Here is a 14823-nt window from a genome sequence, read left to right as displayed (position 1 = left end):
CTCTAATACACATTATCATTACTATTAGGTTAGTGAAGTGGTGTAGTGAAGTGACTCAGCATTCTTACCTGTATTTCACCATGTTTTTTAAATTATTCCATAGTATATATTTGAATTCATAATATCAAGCATGGCACTGGACCATCATATTGCATTGTAATGATCACTTATTTTGCCTGTATTAAAGGGCAGAGCTTGGTGAGTTCATATTATTTTTGTCTGCTTTATTACCTATGTGGCATGTGAAATAGTATGGATGGATGCAATTAATTTGCAATAAAACAAATATGGCAACCTTAGAATAAATAAGATTTCTAAGGCCTCCGTAGTCCCATCCATTCCTGGCTGAAATTTCTAAGAGCAGACGGATGAGATAATTCACCTGTGAATTGTAAAGAATAAGGATCTGGTCAAGCGCATTACAAACCTATAAGAATCAGAACTTTATATTTGATCTGAACGGAGGAGGATCCTTTGGTTGGGTTCGAACCTCCAGTACCACAGTAAAGAAAAACAGAATTTGGTAGTTCTTTGGTACCAAACTTCCCACTTCTGGTTTTGGTATCCCATTTACTCTGTTTCCCTTATTATGAAATGAAGAATAGGCTCTCCATGCCACGTTAGGTTATCACAAAAGAAATGCCATAGGTAGGGATGGTAGTTGACATACCAGTATGGGTGCGAATCAAACATGCATACCATAAAGGCTCAAAGCAAATTAATTAAAGTGACAGCTTTCTTTTCCTGCCTGTGGAGCATGAGCAATCCCCATTTGTTGGGAAGGAGCCTCTGAAGTTTAACAGGGTAAATACAATTAAGAAAAAAAGAATCAGTGGCAAAATATTGGATACAACAGCATTGCCTCAAGTAGAGATCTCACTTCCCACGTGAAAAGGAAAAATTTACAATTAGCCCATATTTACACAAACTACTCCTCAGATTCACATTGCATTCATATTGGTATACTACAATAGAGACTTGAAAAGGCAAGCCCTTTTAAGAAACAGAATAGTTTTACAAAGGTGACTATTAATTTTAGTAGCACACTAGATTTAAGAGACTACATAATTACATAAATTCATTTTGGTAAATAAATCTGTAAAGTAGTTTGTACAAACTGTATAAATTGCATAGTTTGTTACTGTACACAGAATTCACTTCACAATGTGAGTAAAAGAAATAAAACAACAGCTATCAGAAATAACACACCATCAGACATGTGCAACCAAAACCCAAATATTGTGAATAAGGAACACTGCAAATGGGTTCACCTCTGCTAACGACACTCTGGAGAGAAATAAACACACCTGTTTACACCTTACTGGTTGACATTCTTCGTCTACACCATATGCAACCTGCATTGAAAGTTGTTGTTACAAGATTCTCAAGAGCATTTACAAGATGTTTACCAATCACAACTCCATATAAAATCTGAATTGTATATACACTTACCATATATATATACACACATATATGTCTATATATAATATATATATATATATATATATATATATATATATATATATATACACACACACATACACACAAACACAGCGTTCAGTAATATAAACAAACATTTTAACTAGAACAATTTATTCAATGTCATTAATCAATTAATTCTGGACAAATGTATTATTCATGCATTATTCCTCCACAGGTCTACTTTATCTTTCTAAACGACGAAGTGCGAGCACGACTAGTACAGCAAGCACCGCCAATACCAAATGGTCTAGCTTTAATGTGAAGCACTCCCCACTCTCACAACTACACCGCTAATCGTGCATTCACATTTACAGATCGTATTTGCTCTAGTATGCTGTGAAGAGGAGTGAGAACCAAAAAAGAGAGTCTGCCTTCTCTGTCTAATGAAAAGAACATGGTCAGAGCCAAGAGTGCATGTGAAGAGGAACGAAGCACATGAGAAGGTACTGTAGGGCTGAACACCAGATCTGAGCTACTCATGACGAGTAGCAGGAAGTACCTTGAGTACCAGGCAAAGTATCTTAAAAAGATCTGTTTATTTACAAGTAGCCAATGGAGGAATTCAATTGTGATGTTCTAGAAGCTCGCTGAAGTGAATTTAGTAACAGATTGGGCAAAATGCACCTGTCCCATCTAAAGGAAAAGAATAAGGTATTTCGGTATGCCAAGCAAGAATGCATCCCTCTGAGCCAAACTAGATGAGAAAACCTCCCTGGATCACCAACCTTTTTCCTTTATCTAAGAGTTAAGAAAAATAGTCCTTGCGCTCTTAACAAGGGAGCTACATGTATCAAAGTTCTTGCGGACATAATGGCTTAAAGATCAGCTACAGTAGTAACACCAACATTTTTTTAATTGTAGAGAGGGACAATAGCCAATGACAACCAAATGGAGGTCGGAGTCTGTGAGAAAGTGGCTTTATATATACTGGACCAGAATAAGGTACAGTGTGTATAGAGTCCACAAACCCCAGAGGTATAACAGAGGTTAAAGCCAGGTGTGACCTTACTCTCTAAAATGGTAGCTTGGTCGAGCAGTAGGGCAGTACCAGAGGACAGTGTAAAGCATTTGTTGTACACACTCAGTCAGCAAAAGGTTTCACACACTCAAAGACTGAATTCCAGGCCAATTGTTTTTATATCAAAGATATCGTTGTTACTCGGAAGACAGTGATTCGGAATCGGAAGCGGTCTAAAGACATAATATTGGAGAAAGAGCGGGTGGCTTTGACTATTGTAAGAGGGTTGAATTTAAAGCTGGGGAACTCTGCAAATGTGTCCAGGTACATTGTGAGATGCTGTACTGAAAGTTTAAAGTATGTTTTTACAAACTGCATGATTTTCATGAGAAGGAATAAAAACTGTTTAAAAAAAAAGATATCATTGTTTTATTTTTATTTTTAGAACCAACAGGTATCAAAATATACTGTTCTCAATATGAGAGGTCTCAGATGAGTACTTTGCAGAAAGGCAATAAACTTTGTAAACACAATAGGTACAGGGGTTGCAGCAGGCAACACAATTCTACACACAATTTAGCACGGAGCTCAATGGATTTTCCTATATAAGCACAGTTGATTCTTTTGTAGATTACTTTGGTAGTTCCAGGACTGAATCCTACATTCAGTCCTTTTTTAAAAAAATATTTTTATTAACATTTTACAGCAATTTTACCCCCCACCCCGCGCCAGACAATGACTGTCAATTTTCGTTTACAGATGGTACATAATACATTTTTTCATTTCTTACAGATTATGACATAAAATAAGAGAAAAGAAAAAGGATCCTGACTGGACATACCAACTAAAGCATTAGGCATTTGGAAAAGAAGAAAAGAAACATTAAACATAACAATCCAGAAACCCAGAAATCCCAACCACCCACCAAGGACAAAGAAAAAGAGACCGAGATAAACTTCTTCAGGACCTGTTACCTTACATTACCCCCTTATACATTTAACATCCTATCTTTCCAGTCAGCAATCGGCTTCCACAGCTGTAACCCAAGTGCTCTCCTTTTCTTCCCCTTTCTCGCGTAGATAGCCTTCTCCAGGTTATGCATGTGCAATAGCCTAGCCAGCCACTGCTGGAATGGGGGAGCCAGTTTATCTTTCCATGCAGCCGCTATGCAAAGGCGTAGCACGGCCATAGCCACAAATATAAAGCCCCCTGCAGTATGTTGTTGTGCGTTACAATCCTCTAGGCCTAATATTATTACATCAGGTGTCAGTTTCACTTTGAAGGCCAGAGATTTATCACAGAACATTTCAATACTGTTTATGAGTGGTGAAAGGATTGGGCACCCTGCAAACATATGAATTATATCCGCCTCCAAGCTATCACATCTCGGGCACCTTACCCCCTGTATTCCTCCCCACTGAGCAATCCTGGCTGGGGTGTAGTAGAGTCTATACAGGGTTTTGTAATGTTGTGCTTGTAGTGACGCTGAACATAAGGTTTCATGCCCTAAGCTTTTAGTGATTTTGAGAATGTCCCCTCTGAGACTCCTAATGCCTCCATCCATTTGGTCTCATACTTCACTAGATCATCCCCTCTATGTTCTATCAATTCTGGGGAGGAGGAGCTTGGCGGGCATCCGAGATGGCCGCGTGAGCACAGCGCTCCCCGGACCCCCGCCGCTCCCGGCATAATATCCTGCATAAATCCTGATTTTTCACGAGGATTTGTATAGAGGACGTTGGGCTGATCTACCTGGACCTTTCAGAAATTTATTTTGACACCGGGTGCCTGAGTTACGGTGATTCAAACTTTTGGGCTCCGCCCTTGAGGGGCGCCCGGGACTGGGTGAGGTTCAGTGGCCGTCTTGGAGTTGAACAACAACGGCAGGGGGATTGGACTTGTGTTCCCCTTCTTAAGTTTCGGTTTCGATTCTGCCTCTGACTGGGACATCGGCGAGAGGATCAGGCCGGAGCTGGGTCCAAGGCACGAGTCGGCTGTCGGGCCTTTGGCTGGACTATTCTCCTATTTGGCTGTCCCTATCCTAGTGGTGCCCTTGTTGCGGTCCTCTGGTCCCGGAGCCTCCCTTTCTGGTGCCCGGTCCGTTGACCCTGGTGAATCTCTTTGTGACGCATCTCCAAAATGGCGGGCAGAGGGGACCGGGAGACGCGGAAGACGAAGACACCTCTGCGCGGGGGCCCGGTCCAATCTAATGTCATGGACCGTTATACCCACTCTAAGGGGTCCCCCGGAGCTGCCCTGCCCGGTCCCAGTGCATCTGACCACGTCGTGGATGCATCGACGGAGCCTTCCTTGCAGGACATCATGGGCGCCATTTCTGGCATGAGGGAGTCGATAGGCCAACAATATGAAACCTTGGCCCACAAAATTGACACCGTGGCCATCGATGTGAACTTAATTCGGGCCGATCTCTCAAAAACGAATGAGAAGGTGAAGTCATTGGACATCAAGTCATCCAGCCTCACGGCGGACGTCTCTGAGATACAGACGGAGATTGGCAATCTCCGTAGGGTGAACGATTTCATGACCCGGCGCTTGGACGATTTTGAGAACAGGGCACGTCGCTGTAATGTTCGCGTGGTTGGTGTTCCGGAGAATCCAGAACCCCATTCGGTTGATCTCCTGGTTGAAGACCTGATCCTAAACCACCTTTCTCCATCTGGCCTTAGTAAATTTTTCACAGTGGAGCGTGCACATCGTGTTCCGGGGGGCCAGGGTAAACCAGGTGCCCCGCCGAGACCTATTGTCGCAAAACTTTTCCACTATAGGGATCGGGACGCTATCCTGCAGGCCTCACGGGTGAATGGCCCGGTGGCCTTTGAGAATGCCACGGTGAACTTTTATCCGGACTTTTCCCAACAGGTCCAGAAGCAGCGGATGGGATTTCGTGGTGCTAAGAAGCGTCTTAGGGACAGGGGGATGCGCTACGCTATGCTTTTTCCGACCAGGCTGCGGGTTGAGTACAATGACCGAACTTTCTTCTTTGATCGGCCGGATGCTGTGAATGACTGGCTGGACTCCTTGCCTGGCCAACCTCCTGAGACTGAGTCCGATGCCCACCCGGGCGGTGCTGAAGGTGGTGTAGAGAGCTGAACATTTCGTCTTTGCCTGGTGCCTTGTTTTGAATAACTCTTTCCAGGAGTGTATGCCTCCGTTCCTCTACTGCTTATGTGATTTGATGTATGGTTTTTTCTCGTTATTGGTCTTGATCGGGGTGGCGGGTGGGACGGAGCCTTTCCTCCTCCGGGGTCTTTGTGTAGAATAGGGGTTCTTGGGCGACAGGCACACTGCAGGTTGGGGTGGCTTTTTAGCTTTTTGCAGGGGTGCAGGGTGGGGGGTGTTTTGTTGTTATTTGGGGGGTGGGCGGTTGGGAAGTTCGTTGTTTGTGTGTTCTATTTTCAAGGCGACTTTATCCTGTATTTGAAGATGTTTCTTGTGTCCTGCTCATTGGTGGGGGGTTTTGGCTTTACTGGGTGGGATGGGGGGTAGCGGGTTGAGATTTGTTTCGTGGAACGTTAACGGTCTGGGTGATCGTATCAAACGGAGTGTGGTGTTGAAATGTATACGACGTTTATCTCCTGATATTGTTTTCCTGCAGGAGACTCATTTGGTAGGCAATGTTTGTCATGCGATGAATAGGTGGGGCTATCGCCTCGTGGCACATTCAGGGTTCACCTCGGGTTCTAGGGGTGTGGGTATCCTTGTTCGGGCTTCCCTCCCCCTAGGTATTGATGATGTGATTCAGGATGATCGAGGGCGATATGCTGTCCTTGTGGGTCGCTATGAGGGTCGTGCCCTCTCCCTCTTTACTGTTTACGTGCCCCCCGGTTTGCAAACTTCTACCTTTTCCGATTTGGGCCGTGTGTTGTTGGACCTCCCTGATAGTACTCTCTTTCTGGCTGGTGATTTTAATTCGGTGATCTCCGGTCTCCACGATCGCCACCCCCCTAGGGATACTCCTGCGGCCCAACAGTGGTTGGGTGGGTTTTTGGATACCTTTGGCCTGGTGGATTGCTGGAGGCTTTGACATCCTACTCAGCTTCAATACACCTTTCACTCTGGGGCCCATGGGAGTCTGTCTAGGCTGGATTATTTTCTGATGCCTGCGGCTCAGTCGCCAGCGGTGCGTGAGATTGTACACCTACCCAGGGGTATTTCTGACCACTCTCCGCTCTGGCTCCGTTTTGAGGTTGGAGTGGAGACAGTGGGCCGGGTGGCTCCCATCAATCCGTGGTACCTTACCTCCCCCGAGACCCGCAGCCTTTTGCTTCAGTCTTTGGACGCATATTTTCTGGATAACGAGGGGTCGGTTTCCTCAGCTGTGTCCCTGTGGGAGGCCTTTAAGACGGTGATTCGTGGGCAGGCCCTCTCCCTTATTGTTGAAGCTAAGAGGGCGAGGAATAGGGAGGTGGTGGACCTTGAGGGGGAGATCTCTGCATTGGAGGATGCTTTGGAATCTGGTGTCACGTCTGCGAACCTCCACGCCCTGGGTCTGAAACAATTTGCCTATAAATCTATGGTCACGGATGCTGCTAAAGTGATGTTTCGGGAGCAACAGGGTCGTTTGTATGATGTGGGGGACAAAGCGGGTAAATTGCTGGCATGGCTGGATAAGAAGGAGAGAGCTAATCGTGTGGTGCCCGTGATTCAATCTTCGAGTGGTGAGAGTGTGACGGACCCGATTGGAATAGTTGACTGTTTTGCTGAGTATTTCCGTGTGGTATATACCCGTGTCTGTGAGGGATGTGGCTGACTCTCGCCTTCTATTGCGTGATATAGCTCTGCCCAGTGTCTCCGACTTGGATCGTGTAGCGTTGGATTCCCCCTTTACTGTTGATGAGATAGCTACTGCCATCCGTTCACTCCGTTCGGGCAAAGCATTGGGCCCGAACGGGTTGCCAATCGAACTGTACAAGTTGCGTCCCGACAGAGTGGCGCCATATCTTCGCGCCATGTTTCTGGAGTCCCGGGAACGGGGTATTCTCCCATATGATCAGCGACTGGCCACGATAGTTGTCATCCCTAAGGATGGTAAACCGCGGGACCTTTGTTCATCCTATAGGCCCATATCCCTGCTGAATGTTGAGCCCAAGGTATTGGCGAAACTTCTGGCGTCCCGCCTCCTGTCGGTCATTGGTGGCTTGGTCCATCCGGATCAGTCCGGATTTATCCCTCATCGCAACACGGCTCTTAACCTTCGTCGTCTCCACGGTGCGATTGCGAGGGCGGGGCTTCTGACGGAGCCGGCCATTTTGGCATCGTTGGATGCCTCAATGGCTTTTGACACTGTGGAATGGCCTTATCTTTGGGCGGCTCTTGAGAAATTTGGTTTTGGGCCTGAGTTTATTGGTTGGATCAAGTTATTATACGCTGAACCTCTGGCGCAAGTAGTGCTAAATGGTAGAGTTTCGACCCCTTTCACCCTTGGCAGGGGTACCCGTCAGGGCTGCCCCTTGTCTCCGTTGCTTTTTGCACTCGCCTTGGAACCATTAGCTGCCTGGCTTCGGTGGGAGCCTTCGCTCAAGGGGATTCGCTGGTCACCGGACTTTGAGGACCGCGTCTCGCTTTACGCGGACGACATTCTTTTATATCTCACCTCCCCGCGTAAATCTTTGACTGTTTTATTTGATGTTCTCACTTCGTTTGGTGCCAACTCGGGCCTCGTTATTAACTGGGCCAAGTCCTGCGTGTATGTTCTCTCGGGTGTTTTACCCCCATTGCCTAGCAGACTTCCTATCCAGGTGGTCCAGTCTGGCTTCAAATATTTAGGGATCTTCATTACGCTGGACCCCTCGCTCCGATTTGAGCGGAATCTCCTCCCCCCGTTGCTTAGATTGCGACTGGACGTGGCCCGTTGGCGTAAGCTTCCTTTGTCTCCTCTGGGCAGGGCGGCTCTGTTTAAAATGATGTCCTTGCCGCGGTTCCTCTACGCGCTCCAGAATTCCTATGACGATATCCCCAAGACCTATTTCCGAGAGATCGAGAGTCTTCAAAGGCAACTGATTTGGGACGGGCGTCGACGTATTGCCCTCGCGAAGCTCACCATCCCCTGGTACGACGGGGGCATGGAGCTCCCTGATATCAAGCAATATTATTGGGCTTCCCAGTTGTCTGCTATTAATCACGTGATGTTTTCACCGGATCGAAATCCTGCATTCGAGATGGATAGACTCCAGCTGCCGGGTGGGGACTTTAATAGAGTGCTTTATTCTCGATCAGCCGGGCGTCATCTTGTGGGCCCGTCCAGGATTGCAGTAACTGTGTGGCGAGCCGCGAATGTGAGTTTGGGATGGGGGGATCGAATGACACTGGCGACGCCGCTTTATGCCTCGGAACGTTTGGGGTGTCTCTGGTCTACTAAGGGCTTTGACCGCTGGGATATGATTGGGATATGTAAGGTGGGTGATGTGTGGTCGAAAGGTAGTGTGAAGTCGTTCCAGGCCCTCCAGGCGGAATACGGTTTGAATGGTAGGGAATTTTTTCGTTATCTGCAGGTCCGACACGCCCTCGCCTCAGTCTTGACTCCTGACGAGGCCCTGCCCGAGTCTTCCCCTCTCGAGGATCGTGTCCTTGATGGCCACCTGCCTGATAGCACTATTTCCCTGATCTATAAGAAGCTGATCAATACTCGGGCGGACTTATTGGTCAGACTTCGGGAGGTTTGGGTCGGCGATGGGTTGGAACTGGACGACGAGGATTGGCAATCGGCGCTCTCCTCTCCCAAGGAGGTAGCCATTCCTGCCCGACTCCGTTTGGTTCAACTTAAAATCCTTCATCGAGTATATGTCACTGGTCAGCGTCTGGTGACGATGGGCTTTTCCCTGGATGGGTTATGTAAGCGTGGTTGTGGGTCGAGTGCTACTTTTTTACACATTCTTTGGGAGTGCCCGGTTGTGGCGGCTTACTGGACTGCTGTGCTTGAGGTGATGATTGCTGTGACTGGTGTTGACCTGCGGCCGGAGCCACGACGGTGCCTGTTGAATGTGTGGGAGCACACTGACTACTCTGTAGCCCAGACCAGATGGGCTACCTTGGGTTACATGATTGCGAAACGGGACATTGCGCAACTCTGGGGCGCATCCAGGCCCCCTGAGGTCTCGAAATGGGAGGACAACATGGACTGGTCCATGTTTCGTGAGAAGACTGTATATGTGGCCAGGGGCAGACCCAGGGCGTGGACGAGGATTTGGGGCCAGTGGAATGAGTATCGTGGGGATCTCTGTACCCCTCCCCTTGTAGGCACTACTGATGTTGTCCTATATCCCTAGGCGAGCGTTCCCGGAACCTTTTCATACTGTTTTGTGAATTTCCGATTCTCCCCGCTGCTCCCCCCCCCCCCGACTTTGTTAGAGCCTCAGGGCTCTTGGTATGTTCTCCTGATTGTAGACCATCCCCTCCGTTCTTTGGGCTGACCTTGATTACTGTGCATTCGCCTTTTTAGTGTTTGTTTTTCTTTTATATAAAATAAAAATTCAAGATGCCCTGTGATATGTTGGGAGTAATGCTTGGTACTTGATTTGTGCCTGACCACGGGAGTACATTTCTGATTCATGCTTTGTGCCTTTTTATTAGCGGCCAGCCCGTGAGGTTGTAGGCCCATCCTTGTATTTTTCTATGCTTGCTCAAATAAAGGTTTTTGAACAAAAAAAAAAAAAAAAATAAATAAATAAATTCTGCGTACAGCCGTTTAATTGTACATGACCGCTCTACTTCGATCATCTGTAATATTGGGTTCCCCTTAAATCCCGCCTGACCACCACGTTTATTACCTAGAAAGCTTCTTACTTGTAGATACTTAAAGAAAGTCCGGTTGCTGACCCCGAATTCCTGCTGGAGCTCCGTGAATTGACGTACCCCTGATTCCCCCATTAAGTCTCCCATATTTCTAATGCCTTGTCTGACCCATTCTTTAAATATTACATCAGAAAAAATGTCCGAAGGTAACGTTGAGTCCCCCGCTAATCTTGTATGTCCATGAAATCTCCCCAAACCAAAGCTTTTCTTAAATGCCTTCCAAATTTTGTCGGCAGCTTCTAGTGTCTTAAACCTAGTTCGCTTGAAGTAACTTGGCTCCGAGTATTTTAAGAAAGCATTGTTGGTTTCATCTCCCAAAATTAAACCATACACTTCTAATGACCCTGTGTGCAGTTCCCCCTCTCCTTCCGTCCCTCCCAGCAGGCAGGTCATCTGCTGCAGAGCTGCAGCCCAATAATACATCCTGAGATCCGGTAGAGACCACCCACCCTTATCGTGTGGTAGTGACATATATTTCAGTGCCCTTCTAATCTTCCCTTGTGCCCACACAAAACGATTTACCATATTTTCTAATTTCTTAAACCACATTAAACTAAAAAACAGCGGAATTATTCTAAACAAATATAACATTTTAGGCAACAGGTTCATTTTCACATAGTTAACCCTTCCAACAAGTGTCATATGCAAATTATGTACCCTATCCAAGTCTTTCTTCGTTTTCGTTATAATGGGGTTAATATTGATTTCCACCAGTTTTCCTAAATCTGATGTAATAGTAATACCCAAATATTTCCCTTCGTTGACCACCCGTGTGTCTGTACAGCCTGTATGCATGTTTTTAATAATTTGTGTCTTACTTTTGTTCAGTGCATATCCCGCTATTCGCCCAAACTGCTCCGCCTCTGATTCGATTTCCCTTATCGCCTCCATTGGGTTAGGTGTAATAACCGCTATGTCGTCTGCGTATGCTAGAACCTTTATATCTCCCCTCCTAGTAATCAGTGGTTCAATTCGTACGTTTTGTTCTAATTTATGTATCAATGGATCTATATACATTACGAACAACAATGGTGAGCAGGGACACCCCTGCCTTGTGCCCCTGGTGATGTTGAAGGGTTTCGTACGGCCTGTATTTATCCTGACGCACGCTGTCGGGTTTGTATAAAGAGTTTGTATTACTTTAATAAAGGTTTCGCCCACTCCCCCTCTTCTCAAAACAGCCCATAAGTACTCCCATGCCACCCTGTCAAATGCTTTCTCAGCGTCAAGTAACCGGGTGGCCATTGGGTTCCCTTCCCCTTCCTGAATATCAAACAGTGTGATCATTTTCCTTACATGAATTGTGGTGTCTCTATGAGGTATGAACCCGTGTTGGTTGACACTCACCAATTGAGTGATTATGCTGGCGAGTCTGACTGCCTGTATTTTTGAAAATAATTTTGTGTCCGCATTAATTAATGTAATGGGTCGATATGAACCAGGCTCTGTCGGGTCCTTCCCTTTTTTTAGTAAAATTACTATGTCTGCTCCCGCCCAGCTACCTGGGATCACCTGCCCTTGCTGTACTCCTTTGAAGGTTCTTGCTATTTCTTTGAATATTGAGGATAAGAATATTTTATAAAATTCTCCGGGTATCTGGTCGGGTCCAGCTGCTTTCCCGTTTGGTAACCCCAATATAGCATCGTTTATCTCCTCATCGATTATATCATTGCCCAGATACTCTCTGTCCTCTTCGCTTAATACTTTACCCGGGGTGTTCTCTAGGTAAAGCTCTATTTCCTCCCTGTCTTGACCGTGCAGCTAACGTACGTCCTATCCTTTCGCTAAATTCGTAGCACCTTTCTCTCTGCACTTCGTACAGTCTAGCGGCTTTGATCGCCACCTCTTCCAGAGCCGCTGCCCTAGCTACTGTTATTTCTAGTAGTCGTTCAGTGAATCCCCGCTGGTATAAGGTTGCTTGCTCGAGGCGCGTTTCTGCCAGGATCAGGGCGCTGTTCAATCGTTCTCTCTCTGTTTTTTCCCTCCTCTGTTTAGCAATGGAATAGCTAAGTGTCTCCCCTCTGACACATGCTTTAAATGCGTCCCAAGCGTTCCCGATATTAGTACTCCCTCTATTAATGTCCCAAAATTTTTTAATCCATACATGCATATATGCAATATAATCATCGTCCTTCAGCAAGCCCCTTTCGAACGTCCATGACCCCGCCACCTTCTTAAACCCTTCTCCTTCTATTGTTAATTTTAAAGGGTTGTGGTCTGACAGTATACGCGGTAACCTCTCAATTACTGCATTACTTAATAGCACCCGGGATCTAAAAAAATAATCAAGCCTGACACATTTGCGGTGAGGTGCTGAAAAAAATGTGTATCCGCAATCTAACGGTTTCTTGGCCCACCACACATCGTACATTCCATTATTTCTTGCTAAGCTCTGTATTGCCCTGCACACTCTTCTTTCTTCCCTGATATTGCCCTGTTGTATCTATATCTAGCCCGTTGGCCCCGTCGATGTTAAAATCTCCTGCCAGAATAACCCGTGGCGCCCAAGATGGTAACTCAGTATCCAGAAAAAGAAACAACTCTGGGTCATCCTCGGTCGACCCATACACAGAACCTATAGTAACCCACTCCTCCCCTATAAGACACTCAATCAGGGCGCATCTCCCCCACTCATCCTCAAACTTCTTCCTCGTTTTAATGTCTACGTGTTTAGTTAATACAGCCACTCCTCTAATTCTCGCCCCTTGTTTTGAACGTGCTAAGACCCTAAAGCCCAGTTGTTCCAGCAAAAACAACCTATTCCCTTCTACATGTGTCTCTTGTAGACAAACAAAATCCGCCCCAGTATTTTTTAGCAGCAGTGCCAACCGCTGTCTTTTTAATCTATCATTCAGCCCACACACATTCATGGTGATAATTTTAACACTCGCACTCATGGAGGACTATTCAATCTTTCCCTACTTCCTCTTACTCCTGTTTGATTTCCTTGCGTACATTGGAGTCATTATGGATGTTCACTTGTTTCACTTGTTTCAACTCTCCCCACTGTATTTTATATGTATTTACTCCTTCTCCCTCTGCATGTACTGCCTGAACTGACTGTACTACCTGTACTACCTGTACCATCTGTACTACCTGTACAATCAATCTTATCTCTCCCTCTCTGGCGCCCCCCTCCCCCCCCCCTGTCCATAGGCAACTAGGTCAATCCTGACCTATGTAAGACTGGTTCCCAATCCCCTTGAGTGGTGCTGCCCCCCCTCCCTGCCTGTACTCTCTTACAGTATATGTAAATGCAAAAAAAACAACAAAGAGAAAGAAGATACTTTTTAAAGAAGAAATCCCACCAGGCTCCACCCAGTCACCCAATCGCCCAGTCCCCACTAGGAACTCCTTACACAAAACATGACAAAACAGTGTACCCCACAAAACCAAATCCTGCTGTGCATGTACAAAGTATTGTAGTCCTACACCTCTTTAGACTCTCTTCTGCCCTATTCAATCCAAGTTACAGCCATAAATCCCCTTTGTTTTTGTTTTTTTTAATCTATTTTCTTCTTTTCTCCTTTAACTCAGTCAAGAAGCTCTGTGCTTTAACTTCCGAGAAAAACATTCTCGTGTGACCCTCTAGTATTACTTTCAGCCTTGCAGGGAACAGAAGATATGCCTCGCATCCAGCTTTTTGAAATGGATCTATCATTTGCCGCAATCTCCATCTCCTCTCCACCGTGGCGTGACAAAAATCCGGCCGGGCAAAGAAGGAGTTTCCTTTAAAAGCCCGACGATCTTGTGGCCTAGCATTGTCCATGATCTCTTGTCTTGCCAGAAAATTCCCGATGTATACCAACATAGCTCTTGGTCTCTCGCTCTGAGGAGCGCCATAAGCCTACTTGATTGTCAACGGAAATCTATGCGCCCGTTGTACCTCGACGTCCCAATTCCAAGTAGTGATCTCTGGAAATTATTCTCTTAATAACGTAACCACATAAGCCCTGGGATTCTGTTCCTCTGCCCCCTCCGGAATCCCTAGTAACCTTATGTTGTTCCTCCTCTGCCTATTTTCCGCATCCTCTGCCTTCCATTGTAAGTCCTCGTTGAATTTTTCCCCTGCGCCGTCTTGAACTCCTTCCACTGTGAGACCTCTTCCTCCAACTGGCCTGTTCTTTCCTCCACTTCTGTCATTCTGCCAGCCATCTCTGCGTACAGCTTGTTTACTTTACACAATGACCCCTCGATTTTCTTGCTTGTCCGTTTTGCTCTCTTGGCTTCAGCCCTCACTTCTCCCTGCATTTGCCTAAGAGTGGCATAAAGCATCTCCATGGTGGGGCCCTGACCTTGAGATTGCGAGCCTGGGGGACCATCATGCCGAGACCTAGTTCCCCCTTCATCCTGATACATCCTCGAGGTAGCCGAGTAATCCCACACCAGTTTATTAGGCCTCTCAGTGAGCCTGGGACTAAGCCTGCTTTGCGTTTTCCTTGTATTTTGTCGCTTCCTTCTCACAACTGTTTGTTTGCACACTATCGTCCGTAGAGGATTGGGTCTGAACTGTCTTGGACTCGGTATCTGTCTCGGATCCCTGTTCTGAGGTAGACACCTCCGTCTCTTCT

General features: G+C 46.3%; 1 protein-coding gene across 1 annotated transcript in view; it reads right to left on the bottom strand.

The window, feature by feature from the left end:
* LOC144826026 (uncharacterized) overlaps nt 1–14823 on the bottom strand; it is a 658919-nt gene that overhangs the window by 312838 nt on the left and 331258 nt on the right. Inside the window, exon 18 of the mRNA XM_078684302.1 lies at nt 1308–1355. Within this exon, the coding sequence (XP_078540428.1) occupies nt 1308–1355 (48 nt within the window). The remainder of the gene's footprint in view (nt 1–1307; nt 1356–14823) is intronic.

This window comes from Lissotriton helveticus, chromosome 3_2 (genome assembly GCF_964261635.1).
Source record: "Lissotriton helveticus chromosome 3_2, aLisHel1.1, whole genome shotgun sequence".
In the NCBI taxonomy this organism is placed as follows: Eukaryota; Metazoa; Chordata; class Amphibia; order Caudata; family Salamandridae; genus Lissotriton; species Lissotriton helveticus.
Note: the sequence above shows the minus strand (reverse complement) of the source record. Positions and strands in the feature narration are given on the sequence as shown.